At 37.0% G+C, this 26,920-nt stretch overlaps 1 protein-coding gene across 2 annotated transcripts; it reads left to right on the top strand.

Annotated features, from left to right (window-relative positions):
- Positions 1–9,677: 9,677 nt before the first annotated feature.
- bsdc1 (BSD domain containing 1) lies at positions 9,678–25,214 on the top strand. Of its 2 annotated transcripts, XM_038292744.1 has the most exons (11): positions 9,678–9,781; positions 10,278–10,332; positions 12,871–12,987; positions 13,069–13,236; positions 15,632–15,686; positions 15,870–15,985; positions 16,066–16,134; positions 21,221–21,305; positions 21,387–21,833; positions 21,924–22,027; positions 23,949–25,214. In XM_038292744.1, exons 1-11 carry the CDS (start codon positions 9,771–9,773, stop codon positions 23,976–23,978), a joined length of 1,257 nt encoding a protein of 418 aa, XP_038148672.1. In that variant the 5' UTR covers positions 9,678–9,770; the 3' UTR covers positions 23,979–25,214. The 2 variants fall into 2 exon arrangements, with proteins under 2 accessions (XP_038148672.1, XP_038148671.1); XM_038292743.1 differs by having other exon boundaries at positions 12,871–13,236.
- Positions 25,215–26,920: the final 1,706 nt, after the last annotated feature.

The following is a 26,920-nucleotide window of genomic DNA, read 5'->3' as shown; positions in this document are numbered from 1 at the left end:
CTTTTGTTTCTCTCATTCTTGCATTAAATTTGTTCCCTGCTGAACAATCAAAACTTTATCAGATATATGTGTTTCTATCTGAAGAAAAATCTCAGAGCAGGAATCACTGGCGTTTAAATCGCTGCAAAGCAACGCGTCAGCCTAAAATTTTATGAACAGAAATTGGTAAAAGTGGGTCATTTGTTGCTAACCAGCTTTGGACACATCGACCTCTAAAGAGCTAAAGAGAGACAGGAGGGTGAGACAATACAGCAGAACAGAAGCTGAATGTGGGACCATCAATCTTCCCCTCAACAGGGTGTTGGAGATGAAAGGGCGACACAGGCGCCACAAAGGCGAGTCACTTTTGTCAGACACAGGCGAGAGACACAACGATGTCCTCAGCTGCAGGCCAGCCATTTGTCACTGTCTCATATGATTATGGTTATCAGCGTAAGAAAGGGTTAGATTTAAGTAAGAGTCATAGCGCAGCTTCATGAGCAGTTACACATATCAGCCAAACTATGCTGTAAGTTATATCCTTGGTCATAAAAGTACAAAATTCAACTGATACCTGAAAAAAATAAAATACTCCAAAGAAAGCACAAATCTGGCTTTTTATGCAAACAAGACCTACGGAAAAGCCATGAAACAAATCAGCAATGGCTAACCTTCACTTAGCAACAAATCAAGCGTGTAAAATACATGCTTATCCTCCCATGGCTGACAGATGAGCTGGAGATCCAAGGAGAATGAAGAGATGTAAGTCATTCTCACCCACCTCCTCCTCTTCACAAAGCTGAAGAGGGCCCGCACAATGCCCATGCGTGGGACACAAAGACAGGGGCAGTCAAAGCTCTCGTGCCTGGGACATAGACCCCCCTCCATTCAATCACATTTCATCATGGTAACAAGCGCTGTTGGGCCAAAAGGCCTGACACTCTTGCTCACCACAAAGGCGGTTAGCTCAAATATATGAGGCTATTGACACTGTAAAGAGCTCCTGTCAGCACTGGGGGTTTGTCAGCTGTGGGATGTCTCAGTGGGGGGAGGCAGCTGCCACCCAAACCAAGCGATGGAGCTTCTGTCGTGGGGACCGGCACAGTGCCGTCACCTGGTCCCTGGTCCCATGACACAGAGGCTCCCGGCCCCCCCCTCCATCTTTACTAGGGCACAGGTGGGAATGGGAAGCCGAACACATTGAGGAGATTAGTGGGGATCTGCCTCCCTTTGCTGGAGGTAGATAATTAGAGACTTTGACTTGTGCAAAGCTGGTGTTTTCTGATTGATACCAGATGGTGTTAACCCACAATATGGCATCAGTGGTCTGGAAAGTCTACGTGCATGTGCGTGTTTGTGGGTGGATGTGATGTGTAATGGATATGCTTCTTAAATCATGCAATATGGGCATGTCCTCTGTGTACCACTATGATCCGACTCATGTCATCCATTTGGTCCTCAGCACACACTAGCCAGCAAAGGAAGCTCTAGTTTGAATTCAATTCAGTTTATTTCTATAGCGCCAATTCACATCACATGTCATCTCAAGGCAATTTACAGTTCACCAGATCATACAGTCAAACTGATTCAAAGTTTTCTTTTTAAGGAAAACCAATTGATTGCATCGACTCATTGGCTCGAATGCAATCCCTCACACTAAGCATGCTTGTAGCGACAGTGGAGAGGAAAAACTCCCTTTAAACAGGAAGAAAACTCCAGCAGAACCAGGCTCAGAGCTAGAGCCAGTTCCCATGTCAGAGGCTGAAGAGAGCACGAAGAGAGATGAATGATATAGTAAATGAGTAGATAAGTCTACAAAAAAAATTATGTCTACATTTATACAAATGTAATTCAATTGTGTAATAACCAGTTAATGTGTCTGATTTCATTATTCGGTAGATTGAAGATATTATGAGCTATAAACATGGAAGATTTGAGGGTAATATGGCTATGCAAGACTAGAAAAAGCTCTAAAAGGATTGGCAAAAACAAATTGTAAAATTGGGACTTTAATTATAAAATTGGGAAAATAAAACATACATACATTTCATTTTAGACGAGTTAACTCTGGTCTTACTTCTTTTTAACACATTCAAATAATTTCTTTTTCTAAAATAACTTTGCTACTATATTTTGGGCAAAGTGGTCAGATATTAAAATATTTATTCCAGCTGAGAGTTTTCAGAGATTTTTAATATATTTACTGTTTATATCTGGAATAGTATTTAAAGGTTAGTTTGATGATAAAAAAAAAAAAGTTTGCATAGCCTCAATAAATAAAAAAAATATCTTTATTCAAAGATATTTATAGAGTTAGGGACAAGCAAGATTTTTTTTTCATTGACAAACATTTATTACTGTTTTAGGTTAGTTAGAATTTCTGAAACCACCTCTTTTTGCAAATAAATCAGAATAGTAAGAAATATTTTTATTTACATTTATTTTAAATTTGGAGATTTCAATTCAAAAATATTTTATTAATCCTAAAGGGAATTAATATTAATATTCAATTTCAATGTGTAATTTTCAATAAATATGATCAAAAGCATAATTTTTATAAATGTACATACATGTGCTTACTATTTGATACTTTAAGCTAAAATTGGGTCCACTGCTTTTGGCAGAAGTGCAGAAACTGACTGAGATTTGAAGGTTACCTGACTAACACCTTTGTAGCTCTGCTAATAGCCTTCCCAGTGGGACTGATGGCCTACAAAACATTGACATTGTCCCTACGTCACTGGATAACTCATGATACCATCACTTCCTCCCACTTTTCCAGTCCTCTTATAATATACAACTCTTTGAATAGTGGCACTAACAGGCATCTTAATATTTCCCCATAGGATTAATAAATTCCTGAAGGTGAAATGGGATTATTATTTTAAATAATCCCTCATTACAAGGTATGCATTATACCAACTCTAAACAAATAACACATCAATTAAGCTATGCTCATCCAGAAACCATAGTAACCAGTAATTTTATTGTGGGTAGTAATGAGTTATATTTACTTAGTTACAGTTACATGAAAAACTGGAAAAAATCTATACTTGTAGAAGTAATTTTACTGCAAAATAGTTTTTACTTTAACTTGAGTAATATCTTCATAAAATATGTTTACTCTTACTTGAGTAAAATGTTTGGCTACTCCATTCATCGTGACTAACTTCGCTGAATAATTAATACGCTTTTTAATAATGAAGAAGTAGAGTTAAAGTTCCTTTCAAAATCAGTGTTATTTTTTGCTTACTTGAAATTAATATCATATTTGGAAGTCAAAGTAATCAAAAGTAAGGAGTATTTGTTGTAAATAGTTTTATTTTAAAAAGAAAGTTGTTTTAGAAAATAGTTTCTTCTGCCTGGAGTTTTTATTTCATGATTTGTTTGTTTAACTTCTTTTTGTTATAATCTTTAAGATTCCAGAATTTGCACATAGTTTTACATATTTGTTTGTTTTTAAAACATAATTTAATTTTCAGATATTATAATTGCTCAGTACTCGATTCAACGTTTTATCAGATACTTTTTTATTCTTATTTAAGTAAAAATACAACAAAGATGTGTTACTCTTAAGTACAATTTTGGGGTATTCTACCCCTTTTTGACTATACTCTGGTTGCCCTAACATTCATTTGATCTAAGCATAGATAGAGATTCTCATCATAGATGTTTGTCAAATGCCATCCTTTCAACTTCAAACAAAATCTTTGATGAGTTCCATGTGTTTCTATAGTTGCTGCATCCCAAACCTAGAAATTCATGTAGATGAATTATTACAAATATATATTTGAACAATTTAATCTGCAACACATAAATTAAATCCTCCTAAAGAAATACCTTTAACAAGCCAAGAATGCTTTGATCTAGTTTTACACACTCCCCATTTTGTTAATATCCACGCCCTTGTAGACAGATGGATAAGTTAACTGCTTCAGATTCTGATCAATAGAGGACTGCTTATCCCAACTTGGCTCAGGCCGACCTGCTCTGACAGAGTTAATTAGGGAACTGAAAGGCCCAATTAAGGGGACTGAGGGGCCAGGCAGGGGGAGACATATTGGAGGACATACGCACACATTGTGCAGCGTCTGGAGAAAGGGGAACTTCAATTAAGGGAGAACACACTTCCAGAGGCTTGTTGCCTGTTGTTATTCATTTTATGCTCAGTAAAAACACCCCCTACCACCCTTTCCTTCCTACATGGAATACTGATGAGGGGAAAAGCACAGCTGCTTGGGGTCAATGCACATACCCAGTATGGCGAACACATTTGCTCGCATATGTAGAGAGAGGAGGAGACTGATGACAGGACTTAGGCTTAAATTGCTAAACGCTGATTAGTTTACATAATGGCTGTGAAAAGAAAGCTTTGGTCTCGGTACATTTAACTTATTTCTTAAATTGGCTTTGATTGAAATGAAACGATTTGTATGTGCTTAAGCTGATATAAGCCTTGATAAATGTGTGCAATGACTATTATCCCATTTTGGTTTACTTAAAATGGTAACAGTGACTTGCAAAAGTTTTTTTTCCCCCCAGCGTTTTATTGTCATTACACTGAGCAACGAAAATGAACTCTCTGCATTTAACCCATCACCTTTGGGAGCCTTCAACCTTTTCATGTTTGTATCATTATGCAGTCAAAAGTGTTAATGAATATTATTTGTACTGTACGTCCTAGAAGACTTAAAATGATGAAAGGATTACAGTATAAATAATAAAGTTTAGCTTGATGTCTAGCAATTTCTTTATGTTCTGTAACAGTTCAGTAATTATTTATGGAAAATGCCACTATTACTCTTAAATCTATGAAATGTATCTTCTTGTTTATAGGAACAGCAAAATCCATATCATCATGAAGTTTAGAATTGACAATAGTGGCCTTTTTTTTATGAACTATCAAGGACTTTGACTTCGGTTTCATTAGCTCATATCATAAATCAACAGCAGTCTGCTTTACAATAAGTAAAAAAAAACTATAGAGGGATAAGATAAGGATAAGAAGCAACATGACTTAAATGTGTGAATAGGTTTTACTGCCACCTAGAATAACAGATATATTTCAGGAATCTGGAGCTAAAGATGAAAATCAAATCTAATGCAAAATTCTGGAAAAGCTGATGGCATCATTTCTTTGTAAATTGACAAATTCTTCATATACAAGGGGTATTTTCCACTGTGTATGGAAGTCAGAAAAAATGTATCTCAATTTTACGTCTAGAAAGACATATCTATTCTATCTAAAATATCAATGGTAGCTGGGAGAGTGGATATAAGAGCATTGCTCCTCTTCAAACTATACTTTCTATACATCCGATCCTGTTTGATTATAGACAAATTATTTTTCAAGCTTTTTGTTACCATCACACTGTCACTAGTACAGAGCGACGGAATTTAAGTTACGAAATTTGTTGTGATTGGGACTTTCTCCCAAAGGGCAAAAAAATGAGCTATTGAAGGCATTGATGACAAGTGTTGAGCCGCGAATCAGTAGCTACCAGATCAAGCTTTCAGATTGAAATTCAAGTTGTACTGGTTCATATGTTTATTGTTGCTAAAAAAATAAAAAAATAAATAAAAATTAAATCTACTAACCTCTCAATTGAGTTCTAAAACCCACTCCAAAAAACAGCCATCTGAGGAAGGATCAGATATCCTAAAAGCAACATCTCTCCTGGAACACAAAATTTTGAAGAGCGGAACATTTCAGTCGACTGGTTGTTTGTTTCATTGTTTCCCTGCAATGGACTGGCGACCTGTCCAGGGTGTACCCCGCCATTTGCCCATAGACAGCTGGAGATTGGCGCCAGCACCCCTTTCAATCCAGCTGGGATAAAGCGTTACAGAAAATGGATGGATTCTTGCAACATGAATTGTGCAAACACTCTTTATTGTATTTTTTATAAGCATTTTAATGTACTTTATTTATTGTTATAAATTTTTTTGTAATCATCACTTATGAAAATCAACACACCGAATATGGTGCTCTCACCAATGACTGTCAAACAGTCAAACAGAAACAGTTCCTCCAAGCTTATTTCAGACTCTCAACAATAACAACTCTACATAGTAGGCGGCGCCAAGAACACATCCTCATCAATAGGATGCAAACAGGAAAGGTGCAAAGTAAAGATCATATCCAATACTCCAGTTGAGGCCGGATGACTGGGGATGACATCCCTCTTCTTAAAAGAATCTCTAAAATCATCCCCCTTCTTAAATGACAATCACCCCATCCCCTGTGACATTTCATTACTATATTAAAAGTAATATTGCCCTTTCAAAATTTGGCGGGCTCTGGGCTTACGAGTAGCCTGAGCAAACTAAATAAAATCAAAGAAGTGTGCTACCATGACTATAAAGCTGATCCCAGTGGGAAATGTGTCCTCTGCATTTTTCCCTAACTATGTGGAGCAGTGATAGCCATGCATATGCAGGGACTGACTACAGTTCTACTGTAAGGTGCCTTGGTCACGGTCATTGCCTGTTGTACCTGACATGTAAAAAACATGCCATGCATATTGCTTTAGGTTAATAGACTATATTCATTAGGCTATGAATGCTTCCAAAAAAAATTCCACCATCCCCCTTCTTCTTTTTTTTTTTTTTTTATACAACTAGACTACTACAGGTGCTGGTCATAAAATTAGAATATCATGAAAAAGTAGATTGATTTCAGTAATTCCATTTAAAAAGTGAAACTTGTATATTATATTCATACATTACATACAAACTCATATATTTCAGATGTTTATTTTGTTTAATTTTGATGATTACAAATGACAACAAATGAAAATCTCAAATTCATCATATCAGAAAATTAGAATATTGTGAAAAGGTTCAAAATTGATGGCCCCTGGTGCCACACTCTAATCAGCTAATTAACTCAAACCACCTGCAAAAGCCTTTAAATGGTCTTTCAGTCTAGTTCTATAGGCTACACAATCATGGGGAAGACTGCTGACTTGACAGTTGTCCAAAAGACGACCATCGACACCTTGCACAAGGAGGGCAAGACACAAAAGGTCATCGCTAAAGAGGCTGGCTGTTCACAGAGCTCAGTGTCCAAGCACATTAATAGAGAGGCGAAGGGAAGGAAAAGATGTGGTCGAAAAAAGTGTACAAGCAAGAGAGATAACCGCACCCTGGAGAGGATTGTGAAACAAAACCCATTCAAAAATGTGGGGGAGATTCACAAAGAGTGGACTGCAGCTGGAGTGAGTGCTTCAAGAACCACCACACACAGACGTATGAAAGACATGGGTTTCTGCTGTCGCATTCCTTGTGTCAAGCCACTCTTGAACCACAGACAGCGTCAGAAGCGTCTTGCCTGGGCTAAAGAGAAACAGGACTGGACTGCTGGTGAGTGGTCCAAAGTCATGTTCTCTGATGAAAGTAAATTTTGCATTTCCTTTGGAAATCAAGGTCCCAGAGTCTGGAGGAAAAGAAGAGAGGCACTTCATCCACGTTGCTTGAAGTCCAGTGTAAAGTTTCCACAGTCAGTGATGGTTTGGGGTGCCATGTCATCTGCTGGTGTTGGTCCATTGTGTTTTCTGAGGTCCAGGGTCAACGCAGCCACATACCAGGAAGTTTTAGAGCACTTCATGCTTCCTGCAGCTGACCAACTTTTTGGAGATGCAGATTTCATTTTCCAACAGGACTTGGCACCTGCACACAGTGCCAAAGCTACCAGTACCTGGTTGAAGGACCATGGTATCCCTGTTCTTAATTGGCCAGCAAACTCTCCTGACCTTAACCCCATAGAAAATCTATGGGGTATTGTGAAGAAGAAGATGCAATACACCAGACCCAACAATTCAGAAGAGCTAAAAGCCACTATTAGAGCAACCTGGGCTATCATAACAGCTGAGCAGTGCCACAGACTGATCGACTCCATGCCACGCCGCATTGCTGCAGTAATACAGGCCAAAGGAGGCCCAACTAAATACTGAGTGCTGTACATGCTCATACTTTTCATGTTCATACTTTTCAGTTGGCCAACATTTCTATAAATCCTTTGTTTTTATTGGTCTTCAGTAATATTCTAATTTTCTGATATGATGAATTTGAGATTTTCATTTGTTGTCATTTGTAATCATCAAAATTAAACAAAATAAACATCTGAAATATATGAGTTTGTATGTAATGTATGAATATAATATACAAGTTTCACTTTTTAAATGGAATTACTGAAATCAATCTACTTTTTCATGATATTCTAATTTTATGACCAGCACCTGTATATCTATATATTTTATTTAATACTGTCTATGCCAGGGGTTCCCAAACTTTTTTGGCTCAAGGTACCCCTATACATTTATCCAACCAGCCGTGGTACCCCTAAACTTATAATGATTATTTGACATTATTTGATAATAATTATTTTTCTGTCATTTTTTTCAAAGTAGTAAAGAAAACATAAAATGAAGCCCCTCGCCTTAGAATATATTTGCTTACATCAAAATAAATTTACAAAATTGTTCAAATGTAAAAATATACATTCAATATAAAACTCTCATCAATCTATGAAAAAAATCCTGCAGTGACCTCGTGGTACCCCTAGGTGCCGCGGCACCCACTTTGAAAACCCCTGGTCTATGCATCATGATAACCCCTGACAACGTATACTTCCTGATAATTTCTGCCACAGGCGTAACTTTGTAAAAGACTGGTGTGGACATAACCCCACCAATAATTTCCGCTTTTGCCTATTTCCACTTTAGCCAAAAGTCACAGCTGTTGAGTCAGTATTTTTATTTTCCTCTTATTTCAGCATTATCTGATCTTTTAGATCAATATTACTTCATAAAATGTTCTTTTTTTTGTTCTGCCAGTTCTGTCATTTCTGTTATATATATATATATATATATATATATATATATATATATATATATATATATATATATATATATATATATATATATATATATATATATATATATATATATATATATATATATATATATATAATATACCCCTAAGAATTAGGGATAAATGTGGCCCTTATAGGTAATTCTGGAATGTTCTGCACTGTCCCTTTTGAAAAATAAACCTCATAATCAAATAGCCGAAATGTTTTAACTTGAAAGAAACAAATAAAACAATAAATTAATGAGCGTGTCCTTTTTATTAATTATGAAAAAAACCGCGACGTATGCATTTATTACATTATAGATATAATAGTCTTTATATCTCATTATATATATATATATATATATATATATATATATATATATATATATATATATATATATATATATATATATATATATATATATATATATATATATATATATATAATATACCCCTAAGAATTAGGGATAAATGTGGCCCTTATAGGTAATTCTGGAATGTTCTGCACTGTCCCTTTTGAAAAATAAACCTCATAATCAAATAGCCGAAATGTTTTAACTTGAAAGAAACAAATAAAACAATAAATTAATGAGCGTGTCCTTTTTTAATTATGAAAAAAACCGCGACGTATGCATTTATTACATTATAGATATAATAGTCTTTATATCTCATCGCGTTACGTCTGCTTTTAGCGTTGCGGAACAGCTTGGCTCTTTGCAGCCACCGTAGTTTACGATTTAAGTTTTTTTTAAAGTGATAATATTCCATGATGATTAAAGATCTTATATAAAGAAGTTTGATCTCTTCAATACGCTAAATAAAATATTAAATATCTATGAATCTAGTAACCTCGTCGCAGTCTGACGTTGGAAATGTTTGATATCTACGAACTGGGGTCAGAGTTCACCATGTACTGATGATGTCATCGTCTGAAGATGGCTGAAGGGTGAGGGAGAAGTCACTAAATAACTCTTATTTTTCACTTTACTACATGTTTTAGCGGTAGGAAATTACAACCGACATGTTTATTGTTGGTTTATGTGTCTAATGGTAATTCACATCGGCTATTAGTTGTCACTGTGACGATCTGCAGCCTTTGGACTGAGTTCAGGAAGTGGATTTGTTTACCAAAACATAGCAGTGTTAGCTTTAGCTTCGGCTGGTTAGCTCTGTATTAAAACTGTTTAAGTCTCGGAGATGAAACTTTTACACTGCACATAGTCGGAGCTCTGGTCATAATTATTGACCTCCAGTCGTTTATGTTCGGAAAAAAACGCCCTTTTCGTTTTTTAACCTTATATTTTACTAATAGCAGACGCTAGTATATCTAGTCGGTTCAGTGTTTGTCAAACAGAAACATGGCAAATAGCTGCCTCAAGGCCGTTCAAACATAACACACTGTTTGTATTAAAACTTTCCATGCTTTTATCTGTTTCCCGTAGAGAAGGCTGGTGGGGAGGCTGGTTCCAGCAGAGCTTCCAGGCCGTGAAAGACAAGGTACCCTTTTATTTAAATTATACTTTCTATTAAAGCCTAAATCGACGTTGTGGCTTTTATCTCATGCATTTGCTCTTCCCTGCCCTGTTTGCTGTATTTAATCCTGCTGCCATGCAGTTATGCATTTCCTCTTGTCTATCTAAATAAAACGTGTTGCTTGACTTGGGGTGTTAAATTCAGCTTAATTAAAAGCAGAATTCACAACATACTCGAGGGGGATTCTGATACAGGAAATCAGGTAAAATATGCTACATTATAAATTTGATAGGAAAGTAAAAATATCCAAGCACTTAGTAAGAACTGTGTTGATTTTTATCAACAATGATTTATAAAAAAAATAAAAATCACAATACTACAAAGAATCAATAGTTTCATTAAATAATAATTCGGTATAGACAGATCAATAACCAAAAATCCTTCATGACCAATTTATAATTATCTCAAACACAACTCAAAAATCCTAATAACTGAAAGTATTAATATCCACAAAGGAGTTCCACCTCCTCTGAACTCAAAACAAAAGAAAAACAGAAACAAAAGAAAACAAAAATTTTCACTTGTTTTTAACCTACTACCAAACAAAAACTCCTGCTGCACAGATCTGACTGTGTGCGTCTTCTTCTCCGGTCAAGGCGCGCGTGCCGAAGCATACGCCCCTTTTTATTAACCCATTTTCTCCACACCAAAAAAAAGAAGCATTTTAATACCCAACATAATTTTTAACCAGTTGAGATTCGAAATATTATTACCAATGAAATACTAATAACTGTTGTACTAAACAGTTTTGTTACCTGTACACTGTACAAGGTACTTCATACAAGAAAATAAATAACAGTGGTAATGTTACAAGGAGATACTAATGTTATTTTGAAAATGTGATAAAATGTTTGCGGAAACCATTGGTTTGATTTTAATAAATGTATGTGGATACTAACAGATACTGAGAGAAGAATTTCAATTCAGTTTACTTTATTTATACAGCACCAATTCACAACACATGTCATCTCAAGGCACTTTACAGTTCACCAGATCATAGAGTCAAACTGATTCAAAGTTTTATGTCTAAGGGAAACCAGTTGATTGCATCGACTCATTGACTCCTTAGCAATCCCTCACACTAAGCACACTTGTAGTGACAGTGGAGAAGAAAAAACTCCCTTTTAACAGGAAGAAATCTCCAGCAGAACCAGGCTCAGTGTGAGCGGCCATCTGCTGAGGCCGACTGGGGTTTAAGGAGACAAAAACAGACGTACAAAAAGTAACTGTAAAAGTCCAGTAAAAACACAGCCAGGGAGACGAGCTCCGAGCCAGCTCCCATGTCAGAGAACGAACTGATATTAAAGGGATATTAGGAGAAGTTACAGTTCAAAATCCTGAGATTTAGGAATAAATAATATTTTTTTCTTTCAAGTTAAACGTGGTAAAAGTTCCGACCTAATTAAAAGGTTATTTTGTAATAATGGATCAAATGTTGCAGCTAGTCGGGACAAGCCAGAGAAAAAGGTTGCTGTTTAATGGTTTATTAATTTAAATGTTGTTGTGGACTCGTACATTTGCATATGATGATAGAAAAATCTCAAAAGATTGTCATGTCAAAACAACCACTGAACTTGTACATCTCTAACTTAACCCTCAAATGATATTGAGACCATGTGTAAATGCCAATAATTGGGGGCTATCACCTGCATTTCAAAATCCTGGCACAAAATATTGCTGCAAAGGTTTTAATGACGACTTTCTTTACATAGTACAGTTGAACAAACAAGTTAAGGCATAGTGCTGCACAGAAAGAATAAAAAAATTGATAATGGTCGAAAACTAAAAAGGAAATAAAAGAGGAGATTATGAATTAGAATATGAACATTTGGGCAGATATCAATAAAAATTGTTCACCTTATGATCAATAAACAACATTTATTGATATTGTATCCCATATATATATATATATATATATATATATATATATATATATATATATATATATATATATATATATATATATATATATTACTGCCCCTTTGACACCATTGAAAACTAACTACAGTGTTTCTTCGCTTCCATTTAACAACCATAATCCTTTGCTGCACCACTATAACTGCCACATGACCAAACAAACACCACAGGAACAATCCGCTCCCATTTGCCTCCTGAAATAAAAATAGAAACCCGATGGAAATAACCATTGATTGTTAAATATCAGATCAGTTTCACTCAAATGACGGGAGTTTTAAAATGACTGTATGAATCATCCCATAACCAATTTTTAATGCCTATATATTCATATTCCAAGTTCATATTCTTTTTATTTTTGGTTTAAAAAATCTTTAGAGCCAATTAATATGAAAACCTAAGCTTTAATTGCTGACAGCATAAGAAGAGAGCTTATCTTAAGCAGCAACAATCAACTACACTTTACATTGTCTCTCTTCTTTCTTAGTTCCTGTCTTTCTTTTCTCCCTCAGTACTGTGTTACTGCCACTCTAATTAGCAAGGACAAAAAAGTTTTGGAGTTTGTTGATCTCACTTTCTGCTCCACAGTCATCTGAGGCCTTAGAATTCCTAAAGCGAGACCTGACAGAGTTCTCCACTGTAGTTCAGCATGACACGGCCTGCTCGATCGTGGCTACAGCCAATGCCGTCAAAAACAAACTAGCTGTAAGTCTCCATCTACGGATCTGTCGTTGCAGGCTGACTATATTCCTTTGCTGCAGTTCTAACTTGTGTGTTTTTCTCCAGGTGGAAGGGTCTTCAGAGACCACAGAAAAGGTGAAGAAGAGCCTGTCTGGTTTCTTGGGGGTAATAACAGACACCCTTGCTCCACCTCCTGATAAAACCATCGATTGTGATGTGATCACATTGGTGGCAACGCCAGCAGGAACCACAGAGGTCTATGACAGCTCTAAGGTCAGTATGGAATAGCTGTAAAATCTGCTTAGAAAGAAATACAACAAGTAGTTAAAAACGACTAAATGACATGTCATTATTTCTAAGACGTTCATGCTAACAGTCAAAGCTAAACAAACCTATCACATGGACAGAATTTAGTATCACTTGAAGATATAAAAAAATATATATCTTGAGTAGGTAGTCATACATTCTGCGTTGTATTTCACTTTTAACACGAGACAATGTACAAAAAAATTCTTTTTATTGGAAAGTTGTCAAATTCTATTTTATTCTATTCTATTCAGTTCTATTCAAATAGCCAGTTTGTTTGAGTTGCAAAGAACTAAGAAGGAAGAGCCACTTTAGTCATTATGTAGTAATAATGACATTTCATTAAGACGGGAGCGCAGCGAGTGCATATGATATGCAGACACAGAGGTCACAAAATATTAAATAAGCTTTTGAAGTTTTGTTAAAAAATATACAAACTTTGTAAAAGAAACATCTTTGGATCAAAATTATGTATGTAAAACTATAGCCGACTTATGATTAATAGTTAATTAAAGGTTTTTGTAATGAAAATTCCATCCATCCGATTAACCGATTTTTTTTTTTTTACATTGGGCCCTTGATTTTATGTTATTACATCATGTTCTACTGACCCATTTAAGTTTTGTGTCATTTGGAGCTGTTCTGAAGATATTCCGTTAGGTTATATCCAAGTAACGTCTTCCTATGGGCAACGACTCGAAGGCACAAACTGAATTGCTCATCATTTATTTTTTATGGTACGCCAGCATTCATAACATGTAGGCGGATCACTGTCCCCCAGACATCCGCGGTTATATTTTTTATATTTATATCTTTTAAAAACAAAGCAGAGTGTGTATGACGTCAACCACAGGCGCCGGCTACCATTCATTCATCCTGCTGCTAGTTTTACTCACATGTCTGGAAGATGTCTAGTGCTACTACCACAGATGATCTCTCTCTCGAAATGGAATTGATCGATTCAGATTAGCGAGCCGAATGAATAGAATTTGTGGATGAGACAACTTTATGTCGTGAGCTTCTGTTGGACAAAAATTAGAATCTATTCAGTTAAAAGTGATGTTGGGACAAAACAGATATGGCAAAGAAGTCTCTCTCTCTTTCTCTTAATTTTATCTCTCTGTGTTTTTTTTGGTCAATTCCAGTTATAGAACCTGTAGACTCAAAAGGCTAACTTGTAGAGATGGAGTCCAACGACGCTGACTTACCAGTTAGAACTCGTCATACTTTAGACAAGGCTGCAGGGCTGGAGCGAGTCATATGACTGATAAAAATCAGGGATGCAAGTTGAGCTGTGGTAGAATCTTCCTTTGCTGTGCAGGATTTCAGCGTCATGTGACTTTAAGACCTCACTGCAAAAAATGAAAATATAAGTAAGTCCATTTATCTTAAAATAAGTGCATTTTTGTTGATTTTAGCAGGTAAGTTAGACACTTTGCCAATGGAGTAAGACAATTTCCATTTAAAATAAGAAAAAACAACTGCAGTCTCTTATTTCAAGTGCAAAATATCTAATTGTCTTATTTTAAGGGTACAAATGCTGATTCCATTCGCAGATCACCTTAATTTCCTAGTCAAATTAAGGGTGAAAACATTTATTTAAAAAACTGGTTACTCATGGGTGTGCTTTGGTGGCGCAGTGGTTAGCGCACATGACCCATGTATGGAGGTCCTAGTCCTCAACCCAGGCGACCCGGGTTTGAATCTTTTCTGTGGCCCTTTCCTGCATGTCTCTCCCCCATCCTGTCAGCCTACTGTCCATAAAACGATCCACTAGTGCCTTTAAAGACAAAAAAACAAACAAAAAAAAGTTGAATCCTTTCCTGAATGTTTTTGCAGTTCTTGTTGGTTCTTTTCTTTAGGTTTGCAGGTTTACTCCTGTAGAAGCAGTATTTCACCTGGTTTTTATCCTGTTTCTCTCTTTGCACACACAGATGCACAAAACATTATGGTGATCCATTTCAGCTAGCAGCTTATAAAAGCAGCTTGTTCTCAGATTTACTGGGCCACTACACGAAAGAAATTATGCTTTTGATGCTCATATTGTTTTCTGTTGGACTTGAAATGTTCCCTCTCCTGGTAACATGTTTGATAGTTCTCTCAAGTATATCGATCAATAAAACCCAAAACAAGGAAAAAATGTGAAATCATGCCCGAGTTGATAGGCTGTAACCTGACAGCTGAATTTTAAGACTTCTCTGAACATAAACAGCTGTTGTTTGAGTTTTATATCGAGTTCCTCTGTGAGGATCAAGCTGGTATCTCTGGTATTAATTCAGTCACACAATATGGACAAACTGTTAAATGTGAACATATTCATAAGGGTGAATAAAACAACCATCATTCATTGATGTTCCCACAGGCCCGCCTCTACAGTTTGCAAGCTGACCCAGCGACATACTGCAATGAGCCTGATGGTGAGTCAGTGATGCTGTTTTTAAGAGGCCTGAAACATTGTTGGAGGTTTAATGTGTGAACTGTTCTGGTTGACTTTTAATTTGATATATTTATGTTAAAGAGGACAAAATTATTATTTTAATCCATTTATGACAAAATTTGATAACGTAACACTATTATCATCATTATTTTCATTGCTGCAGGTCCACCTGAGCAGTTTGATTGCTGGCTGTCCACTTTCAGTCTGGAGGAAAAGAAAGGAGAGATATCAGAACTTTTGGTCAACAGCCCGTCCATACGAGCGCTTTACACCAAAATGGTATCACCCGGTGTTCTCACAACCTTTTCACCTTCCTGAACTTTGCTTGTCTTGTCTGCTAACGGTAGTTTCTATTCCAGGTCCCTGCTGCTGTATCCCATTCAGAATTTTGGCAGAGGTATTTCTATAAGGTGTTCCAGCTGGACCAGGTAAACCACAATATTACAATAAATGCATTAAATGCATAATAAATAATGCATTTTTTCCCCCGTTTATTTTACTTATAGAGTTTGTTAGATTGACATTTTTTTAGTGTCAGTATTTGGTTACCATCAAAAAGAGGGCGCCGGTGTTGGACGGAAATAATTATTCTGGAGGCCAGAACAGAAATGTGATTATTTCTGATTATTTCACACCTTTTATTAATGAGAAGGATGCAGAACAAACATTATGTGGTTCTGTTTATAAATATTAACCCTCAACAAGTTCCTAAATTTATAGCCTAAATGGAGCCCATTTAGCTGCATTGCAGAGCTGATAAACTTCTAAAGCAACAATGAGCTGTGATGACAGAAACATGGAGGACTTTATACAAAGCTTTCTAATATGACAAAAAGAGACGTGATGCCCATAGGCATGAATGATTGTGAGGGCTTTCATGAGCTAATAGCCTCCATCATGCTAAGTTTGAACATTTTCTCCCACTGATTCTCCCATCTCCATTCATTCCTCATTGAGACTAAGTGGCAATTAAATATAGACAATCTAGTTCATCCGTTATTGCATTTCAACTTTCATTTTCAAATCCTTTATGAAATAGCATTTTGTTTTTGCTTTACCTGCTCCATCTCCTTTTTCTTTCTGGTCTCTGAGCACTTTGGAAACCAGTTTAACCAGAATAACACTTTTAAATGTGGGATTAGGAAAGTATTTATAATCTGATTTAGGAATTAGTTTTTAAAATTTCAATTCAGAAATAGGATTTGAAAACACATTTTGTATTTCCAGTATTTAATAATGGATTAATAAGTACAATTGAGAATTGTTCTTTAATAAGTCCATTTAAAATGTGCAATCAGAAAATCCTTTTCAAGTTGCATGATTTAATTGTTAATGTTGGTCGTCCATTATTAAAGGATGACAGTATATCTGAGCAAAGCACCGTTTCTTTAAATGTTTAACATCTCTGATTATTCAAGGTTTACATTTTATGCCATCCATCCTGTATTGTTTTATACAGTAACATAACTCTGAATTTAGGTTCAGACTTTGCTATAATATAAATATATGCCTAAGTTTAATCATGTGTGCAAAAAACAGATTTTTTAATTTATTCAGTCGTTCTTTAATATAGCTTACACAATAAGTGGGAATATTTAAAGATGTAATTTTTTTTTATTTAACATTTTGTAAGGACCCTATTGATAGCTTAGGAAATGTGTTTTCAAGAAAATGAAATGACCCTTATCAATGACCCTTATATCTTGAGTTCCTCATACGTTTCTGTTAATGTTCTGCAAACAAGCGGCACATTAATGCATTCTTTAGCAGCAAGACTTATAAGACATGTTGATATAAGGTTTATGTCTGGGTTCTTTAAACACTGGAATAAATGTCTGCCTGTTTTTGTTTTTTCATCTACTTAAGGATTTATGTTTGTCTGTTTCATTTTATTTATTAATATTGACAAAATTTGACTGAAATGAAGATGGCAATATACATGTTGTTTTTCATGTGTTGAGCGCCATCTGTTGGACACTTTTGTAATAGCTCAGGATCTCTGCGTCGCAGCATAGAAAGGTTCTTAATCTCAAGAGGTTCTTAAGGCCGATTTTGTCAACGGCTGTTACTGTATATTTGTATAAAACAACTTTTAGACAACCATTTAGCATAAGTATCACTCTATTTTGGTCCTTATAGGGAAATTAGCTTCAGATATAATCACCAAAGCTCAATTAGTAAAGATAACAAAACGGAAAAGAATGGGACAAACATCAGCTACCACAGTCAAACTAAATTCTTAAAGGAACTATGATATTATGCAGTGAGTGATAAAACAGATAAACTATGTCTAGTTTGTCAGAGCTAATCAGCTTATTGTTTGGTAATCCATATCTTCTAATATAGCCCCCTTCAATTTTTTTTTTATGCAAAACGTGAGATATGGTGCTTTGTAAGACGGAGTATTAGGGCCTGGCTAGAGATTTTTTTTTTCTATTTGAAGAATAAACTCATAAAATTACGAGAATAAAGTCACAAGAAGAATAAAGTCATAGCATTATGAGAATAAAGCAATAAAATTCCAAGAGAAAAGTTGTAATATTACGAGAATAAAGTCATAAAATTCCGAGAATAATGTCGTAACTAGGGGTGTAAATCACATCCATCATGGCGAATCGATTCAGTATCGATTTCCTGACCCAACTATTCGATTATTTTCGATACTCAAGAATAAACCATGATACGATTCGATTAATTGGTTCATTTTATTTTTTTTTTTTTTACACCTTACAGGCTAGACAATGTTTTAAATTTGAAATAAATCAATGAAAACTGTAATATCGTTATGCATTTTTTTTTAGCAACAACAGCAAATTACAGAAGTAGAAAAGTTGCATCGAAAAATACTGCAAAAATACAGCACAAAATCAGTGCAATGAGTGCAATTCAATACCTCGGCTCCAGACGTCCCCGCCCCCTCCACAGACACTGCACCTCTCCCAAATTGTAGCTGACCGCAAACAGTGCCGCAGACAGGAGGCCGGCTTGTTTTGTTTTTATGGCCGAAATTGCGGAAAAGAAGTTGTGAAGTTTGACCCGCTAGAAGAGCGAGGTGCGCGAGAACGCTGGGACCATTTTCCACCTGGATCTCAGCTCTTTTTGGCCCTCATGTTCCTCCGTCGTCGGACTAAACTCGCCCCCACTGCCTCCCCGCCTCAGTTGTATCTAGACCCAAAGGTATATTGAGCATAAATCAAAAATGTCTGTGTCAAGCTTACTGCAACAAACTGCTGTAAGAGTATAACCAGGAAGCGAGGTAGGAGGGCAAAATAGGTTTAGTGTCACCGCAGCATGGGAGAGAGAATTACACCCAGGAGCAAATGGATAAAAAATAGACCGGAGGAAAAAAATCCATGAATCGATTCTCTTGCGGACGTATCGATGCATCGGATCGTCGGCTGTTGGATCGATGCATCGATACAAAACCATTATTATTTACACCCCTAGTCGTTACATTACGAGAATAAAGTCGTCATTCTCGTAATATTACAATTTTTTTCTCGTTATGATTTTATCAGTGTTGGGCACGTTACTTTGAAAAAGTAATTAGTTATAGTTACTAGTTACTTCTCCCAAAAAGTAACTGAGTTACTAACTGAGTTACTCCACAATAAAAGTAACTAGTTACTAGTAAAAGTAACTATTGCGTTACTTTTGCGTTTCTCGCCCCCGTAACCCTCACCACCCGGCCCCCACCTTCTCGCCGTGTGTTTCCAAAGCCAGCTGAATAGAGCGGACGACAAGACAAGAACCTGCAGACAGTTTAGCATTTATTGCAACTCAACGTAAATTACATCAGGGGGGAACGCGATGTGAAGTTTTATAACAGGACATTCAGATCCGGTGAGTATATGAAATTAATAACTGGGGATGTCTAATTCTTAAATCCTGTGTGTTTGGGTTGTTATAGATACTGCAACATCTATCTATCTATCTATCTATCTATCTAGATGTATAATCTGTGTGTGACATAAAATATGGATCTCCATCCCTGCCACAAAGGCCATCAAATAATGTTTAAAATAAAAAATACAGTAGGTTGAGAAGGCAGAGCATCCATCCATCCATCCATCCATCCATCCAGATTTCTCCCTTTCTCCATATAGGCTATCATTTCTGGCTGTTGTCAGGTTCATTTGATCGTTCCCGCTCTCCATAGTTCTCCTGTGGCACGAGCACAGGGCGACTGTTGCGCGCCTTTAGCGAGCATGCACGTTTCCTGCCGCTTGCGCGGTGACTCTTGCCGCCTGCGCTGTGTGGAGATGCAGAGGAAACCGTTATGTGATGGGGAAACGCAGCTCTACGTAACACCGATATTTCCATGTGGAAAACGCTGTTTTGCTGCTGGAGTCATCCTCACTCTCCATCTCTCTGTGTGTGCTGTACGTTAACACCCACCAGCAGAAACACCCACCTATTCAACTGACAGACGGAATCTCATCCTCTCCTCCCCTCTCTCATGACAAGGCGCGCACCTCTGGATGACCTAAAAAATAATCTTTAATATCTCTTAAACAAAAGTAGCACAAACAATATTTTTTTCTGCACAAATCTGCACTAACGTTGCACTAACCATTCAGTCTATTTGCAGAGTTTTTTGACGTGGGTGGGGTGTCAGCTTCACGCAGCTGCGCACGAGTCCTATCATGAAAAAAGGTTAATTGTGCGACCTGAGTAACGCGCAGTAACGGGGTGCCTGCAATGGTAACTGCGTTATAGTTACAGTCAAAGTAATTAGTTAGATTACTCGTTACTAAAACAAGGTAACGGCGTTAGTAACGCCGTTAGTTTCAACGCCGTTAGTCCCATCACTGGATTTTATTCCTGTAATAATAAAACTTTTTTCTCGTAACGTTGTGACTTTATTCTCAAAATAATAAAAAAAATAGTCTGGCCTTAATACTCCGTCGTAGCTTTGGTTCCCTTCAAGAGGAGATTTATAAAAGTTGATACAATGAACATTTTCCTCTTAAATCACGTAGTTCTGTGTGCTGCACTCTCACACAGAATCAATGTTGACCTGGGAATTTGAAATTGATTAATCATTTTTAACCTTCAAAGCCTGTACCATCACATAATTGGTTAAAAATTTGGTTTTTAATTAGAGTCATTGAACTGTAACAAATGAAATAAAAAAATATACACTTTGTTTAAGTTAAATTAGATTGTTTATTTGCATCAGTTTTGACACATTAGGCATTTCTGAATAGCCACCTATACGTTTTCTATACACTACGTGTGTCTGAGTGTATGAGTCAAGGTTTTCAAGAACAAATCACACTAATGATTGAGATATCTCAAAAGCTCCTCTATCCAATATAGGGTTAAAGGGACCCACAAATGATAATCTCTGCCAGTAATGCACAGCTTGACTCAACTTGGGGAAACCTTTATAGAGATTTGGACAATAAAAAAAAAACATTTGGATAATAACTTTTGAAAATAACTCCCAACAAAATGGATTGGTTCTAATATCGGGGCAATAAAATGTTAATTGCTCTGTGTCGTCTGTAGGAGGAGGCGAGGAGAGTGGCCCTGAAGCAAAGAGCAGAGCAAAGTGCCCACACAGAGACGCTGGGATGGGAGGAGGAAGAGGAGGGTATGCAGCACCGTTCAGAAAATGTCTGCTTTACCATAAAACCTTAACTGACTCTGCTCATTGTTCCTGATCATATTTCAGATGATTTTGTTGGAGCCGCCTCACCATCCCATCTCAACCTTAAACCTACACCAGACAGCACCCCCCCAGCTCCCACAGAGACGTCCTTGATGAGTCCGGTCCTCTCTCCAAGCAACGAGCCCAACTCCGCCCTCTCAGTCAGCAGCGACAGCGTCAGCCTCCCCACGCAGGTGGAGTTGCAGCCTCCTGCGGTTTCCGTAGAGCTCACCAAGAAACTGAATGAAGCAACGTTGGAGGATGTTGTTGAGAAAAAACTAGAAGAGCAGAAACCTGGAAAGATTGACTCTCCCCCTGAGGCCCAGGTGGAACCAGCCAATGTGGTTCCGGTGCGAGGCGCTGGTACCAAACAACCAGACGTTATAAAAGAGGATGGGCCACAAGACCTGAGAGTGTTTGAGCTCAACTCTGACAGCGGAAAGTCAACACCCTCCAACAATGGCAAGAAAGGTGAAATGTTACTGTCGGCAGAATCTTCATGCAAAGAAGCATAGATTTGGTTAAGAAGCAGAAAATAAAAACATCTTTTTCTTTTTCCAGGGTCCAGCACAGATGTGAGTGAGGGCTGGGAGAAGGATTTTGACCTGGACATGACAGAAGAAGAAGTCCAATTGGCTCTGTCTAAAATACAGGATTCTGGAGAGGTAGGTGTTTCTACATCCTGCAAGTACAATTGACCTAGACGATAGTCAGGGTTTTTAAATTAGGGCCTTAAAATTCATTAAAAATGATTATCGGTGGCATTTAAAATGCTTTATTTAAAAAAAAAAGATATGTTTAGAAAAAAATTTTGTCAGATACATCGTTATATATTTGTACGGAACTGCTTCCGGTTGATCGTAAAGCCGCATATTCAGGAAAGGAGGTCAAGGCGGAGAAAAAGGTAGAGAATGAGAATATGCAAATTCAACAAAAGTGGCTAGAAAAGAGGAATTCAGGACATGGCTGCAGCCTGTCGACAGAAAAGATGATGGATTATGCTGTTTTATTTTTATATATATCTATATATAGATATATAGATGCATACAGAAATGTAAACATGACAGGTAGAAATAAATAGGGTAAAAGAACTACCAAGGAAGAATAAAACAGACAAAAATATTATAACATGCACATAAATAAATACTTAAAAAGAAAGTAATTAAGAAATAAAGTTGAAGATAATAACGGACCATAAATAAATAAGGTAATTATTACAAAGGTGAATAAATAAAGAAGATAATTAATAGAGATATATACATTTATGTCTCACTTTGTAATTTAATGTCTACCTACATTTATTTGTTTATTGTATTTTTGGGGGCAATTAATTGTATGCTTATTTATTTATTTATTGAGCATTCATTTCTGTTTTTTTTTTGTTTTTTTTTATATGCTAGAGCTGGTCCTCCATACATGGATACTTCTTGATTTCATTAAAATTATTTCTAAGAGCATTAAAAAAAGAGCATTAAAAAGCATGACATGAGAGTAACTCATTCCTGTATAAACCCTGATAATAACTTTATGCAGACACACACAGCTGCTACATGAAACTTTTTCACATTTTATCACAATATAGCTACAAACTCTAAATCAAATTAGTGGGATTTTTGGCCCATTTTTTCTTTCATTCTAGCTGTGAGATTTTGCTGTTGATTCATTGCCTGCTTTGCCAAAAATCATTTGCAAACAAAAACCAATGCACAGATTTTGAAAACTTCCCACAATATAGTTTGAATGGTGCGATATTATTGTTAAACTTTTCACCTTTTTTTTAAAAGCCGTTCTACAGCCAGGCATACAATGTGCTATATTTTTAATCGTTGCACGCAGCTACAGCTCAAACTGTACAATGAAATCGCAGGGTTTAAAAGTTCACAGCTTACGATGTGATGCAATCTACCTGCTCACGCTGCACGTATAAAAACCACCCGTCGGACTTGGCGCTGAGAGATGGCGCTGGTCGGCTTGTCAATCTGAAAGAAGAAGAAGAACTTCCTTTTTTACACACGTGCGTTGCTCAAGGTTCTCGTCAATCGTATCGTAGCTCTGCCTCAACAGCAGGATTTGTTCACGACCACTTTACGACGGCTGACTGAATTTTAAACGTTTGATTTTCTGCCGACCTTACAATTCCTGATCGGGAGTTGGTTGTGAGAGGCTGATCGCCCCTCGTTACCCCCTGTACACCACATGATGCAGGACGCATGATGAGGCTGATCAAAAAAATTCCCGCATGTCTTAAAAATCGACCCGAAAAACCCATAATACAAAAAAAACATTAGGAGAAACAAACAATTTAGTGTTTAAAAGCAGTTATAATAGAGGAAAATAAAATAAATAGTAAAATATTGAGATAATTAGATGAGTAGGTCATAAAAGTGTATTCAGGATTTTAAAAAACAAGCAGCAAAATGCTGCTTATGTTCAAATTTTCTGCCTCTATTCTGCCAACCTGGAGGAAATCATTCAGGCTAGGACTGTAAAGGAATGTCCAGAATTATATTTGTATTCAGTTTAATAAATGTTGATATGTAAGATTGAATCTGTTTTTTCTAACCCCCCCTCCTTCCTCTCTTGCAGTTGGATGAAGACTGGGAGAACTGGGAGTGAGGGTCTTGCTGCCAAAGCAGGTCTCGGCAGATAAACCATGCTTCTCGTGTTTTAACTCTTTCTTTCCACTCTGTCACCATGTCATGATTGGGGGGGAGGGTGTGTGTGTGTGTGTGGCTAGTTTGGATCATGTGGTAAACCTGTTGAAAAAATGAACACGATGAACTCCGTCGGCAGTGAGAACCGGACTGCTTCATCAGCCGTCAGAGCAGATCAACCTGTAGAGATGGTTTCTGATCGTCCTCTTATTTAGGGCGCTTATGACACTACTATACGGCAGACTTTATTTCTTCTGGCCTTGAAGCTAATCAGAATGTTAGATGCTGCAGCAGCACAGAGTTGTTTTTTTTCTCTTATCCCATTAAGTACATCTCATGTTGCAAGTCTTAAAGGTATGCCATAAACTTTAGTGCTGCTTGTCTCCTTTCTAAGATGAAAGCGATCATTGAATGGTGTCCTTGTCTTTCCTAATTTTTTTCATCCTTTTCAAACAAGCAAAACCAGGAAATTGGAAAAAAGAAAATACTCTGGCCTTCTTTTCATTTTGGATTCCTCCTGACTTTGGTCGTAAGTCCTTGCAGAAAACATCCAGATGTCTCCCTCACTGGTTCGCTTCTCTTTGATATTTATTTCCGCCTGCTGCCCTTTATGTTAGAATGTTGTTTTCAAACACGTCTTGTCTTATTAGAGGGGACTTGTTTATCACTGGTCGCATTTGAAGATGGCAAATTTATACTGCTATGATAGCCGATCCTTGAGTTTATCCTTGAGTCTATTTGCTTTTTCCATAAAGGATAGTTTATGTTTCTCTGTTGGTTGGAACGGCTAAGCGGATGGTGTGCCAAGCAGACCAAGAAGCAATCTTAGCACACTCCAAGCTTTTCTTTTTCTTTTGTGTCTGAGAAAAGTGAGCCTAGAGGTGTAATATTTATACTGGAATAAATGCTTAATTATTGTAATTATCTGCTTTTGATTGCATGTCTGTGCAATGACATTATGCAAAAGATTGTACAGATGGTAACCGTTGAGTTGTATGAGTTTTTGTTTGTTGTTTTTAGGCTGTTATTCAAATCTTTGTTGCATGTCTGTAATTTTCAGCTGTGTACTTTCCTGAGTTGGAGCTAATTAGAGCTGTTCTGCACACATCCATCTTTATAGCTGTCAGGATCTTTTGCAAATAACTTCAGTCAATCTCTCAAATAATTATTATCATAAAAAAAATCATGCCTACTATAATTTTGTGTCATGAATTGCATACTTCTGTTTCGATAGTGGGGCGTCTTGTGTGGATGCAAACCACAACTGCATCCCGTTATCAAACACAACACAAAATATTTGGTTAATGGAGAGGAGAGTGAAGAGTAGCTAATCAGTTTCTGAAGTTTGGCTAAATTACACCTTTATATGTTTGTTTTTACTCCTGTTTCAATCGAACGCTGTCCCAAATAATTTAGGCAAATGTATTTTGGTGTTTTCTTTAATGGAATAAAGTAATTTCAAGCCATTTTTATAGGCATACGTCATTTTAGTGTTATCAGGGTACTGTTTAATCAGTCTAAATGCTTTGTAGCATAAGAGAAGTGAGTTGGTACTGTCAAGAGTGCTTAAAGGAAAAGTCTGTACCGCAAGGAATATCCAATGGATCATTATCTATACCTGAAAGTAATACTCACAGTGAATTAATGAATTTAGCATTAATCAGAAAAAAAAAAAAGATATTAGGCCCGAGCAGCAAAGCGCTGCGAAGGCCTATTGTATTTTTCATTGTGATCACTGAGGCTGGGAATATTTTTGACCAAAAAATAGCAGAGTTCATGGATTAGTGAACCGTGGTCTGGATCAGGACCCACCCACCTGGCTATTTCAAACCCAACCTGATTTAAAATATTTACAAATTACCGCATTTTGTCCGACGACAGTGTCTTATTTCATTTGCGCCGCTTCTCCTGTTAATATGGTAAAGCCCTCTGGAGCGTCCAGCACCAGGCTGCATGTGATACAAATTAGCCAATTAACTGTCAGTCTGGGTTGCTGCTGCTGCTACTTTTACACACAGCAAGCAAACCTGTGGTAAGCCGGGCGATGGGGAAAAAAGGAGAAGAAGATGAGAAAAAGAGAGCAGAGAAAGTGTGGACTGCTGGAAGTAGCGTGGGGAACTAGTGAAAGAAAAGTGAAATGGTGTGCTCAAAGATGACCCTGCACATTTTGAGTATGTTTGGCTTAACCGGCTGTGAAGCAGGATTCTCCACCATGAACAGAATCAAAATAATAATAATAATACATTTTATTTAACAGCGCCTTTCTTGACACTCAAGGTCACTTTACAAATAATACAAAAAAAATTAATAAAAAGAGATGAAAATACAAAATACAGATACAGGAACATAAAAAACAAAAAAACAATCATGGATAGGGAAAAGAGCAGTATATCACAAATAAGCGAGCTGGAACAGATGGGTTTTGAGTCTGGCTTTGAATAAGGGGAGAGAGTCAATACTGCGGAGGTCGGGAGGAAGTGAGTTCCAGAGCTGGGGAGCAGAGCGGCTGAAGGCTCTGCTCCCCATGGTGACAAGTCGAGCTGGGGGTACAGTGAGGTGGATGGAGGAGGAGGATCTAAGGGAGCGGGAGGAGGTGGCAATGTGAAGGAGGTCTGACAGATATGGAGGAGCAAGGTTATGGATGGCTTTGAAAGTATAGAGAAGGCCAGAATATAGCCAGAAAACATAAACATAGATCCAGGCTCAAAATGAGCTCCTTGATATGTGCTTGAAACCCAGGTTTAAAGCCCTGCAGGGCAGCCTAAAGCCCACTGCTCTCATTAAGCCAGAAAAAAAAAATAACAAAAGGGTCATTTTAGGTGTTTTATAAAATATGTGAGTCAGGAAATTGCCTATATACCAAACTGAAAAATTGTTCTCTACTTCGAAAGAAATACATAAAAA

The sequence above is a fragment of the Cyprinodon tularosa genome, unplaced genomic scaffold, assembly GCF_016077235.1.
Source record: "Cyprinodon tularosa strain WSP-4 unplaced genomic scaffold, ASM1607723v1 ctg316, whole genome shotgun sequence".
Taxonomy (NCBI): Eukaryota; Metazoa; Chordata; class Actinopteri; order Cyprinodontiformes; family Cyprinodontidae; genus Cyprinodon; species Cyprinodon tularosa.
The sequence above is the reverse complement of the archived record's forward strand: the minus strand, read 5'-3'. Positions and strand labels throughout refer to the sequence as shown.

What these genes read in the sequence shown, in the direction of transcription:
- bsdc1 (XM_038292743.1), top strand. An exon ending in AGGTCTATGACAGCTCTAAG is followed by an intron (nt 13,237 to 15,631) that starts GTCAGTATGGAA and finishes ATGTTCCCACAG; the next exon opens with GCCCGCCTCTACAGTTTGCA. An exon ending in ATACTGCAATGAGCCTGATG is followed by an intron (nt 15,687 to 15,869) that starts GTGAGTCAGTGA and finishes TCATTGCTGCAG; the next exon opens with GTCCACCTGAGCAGTTTGAT.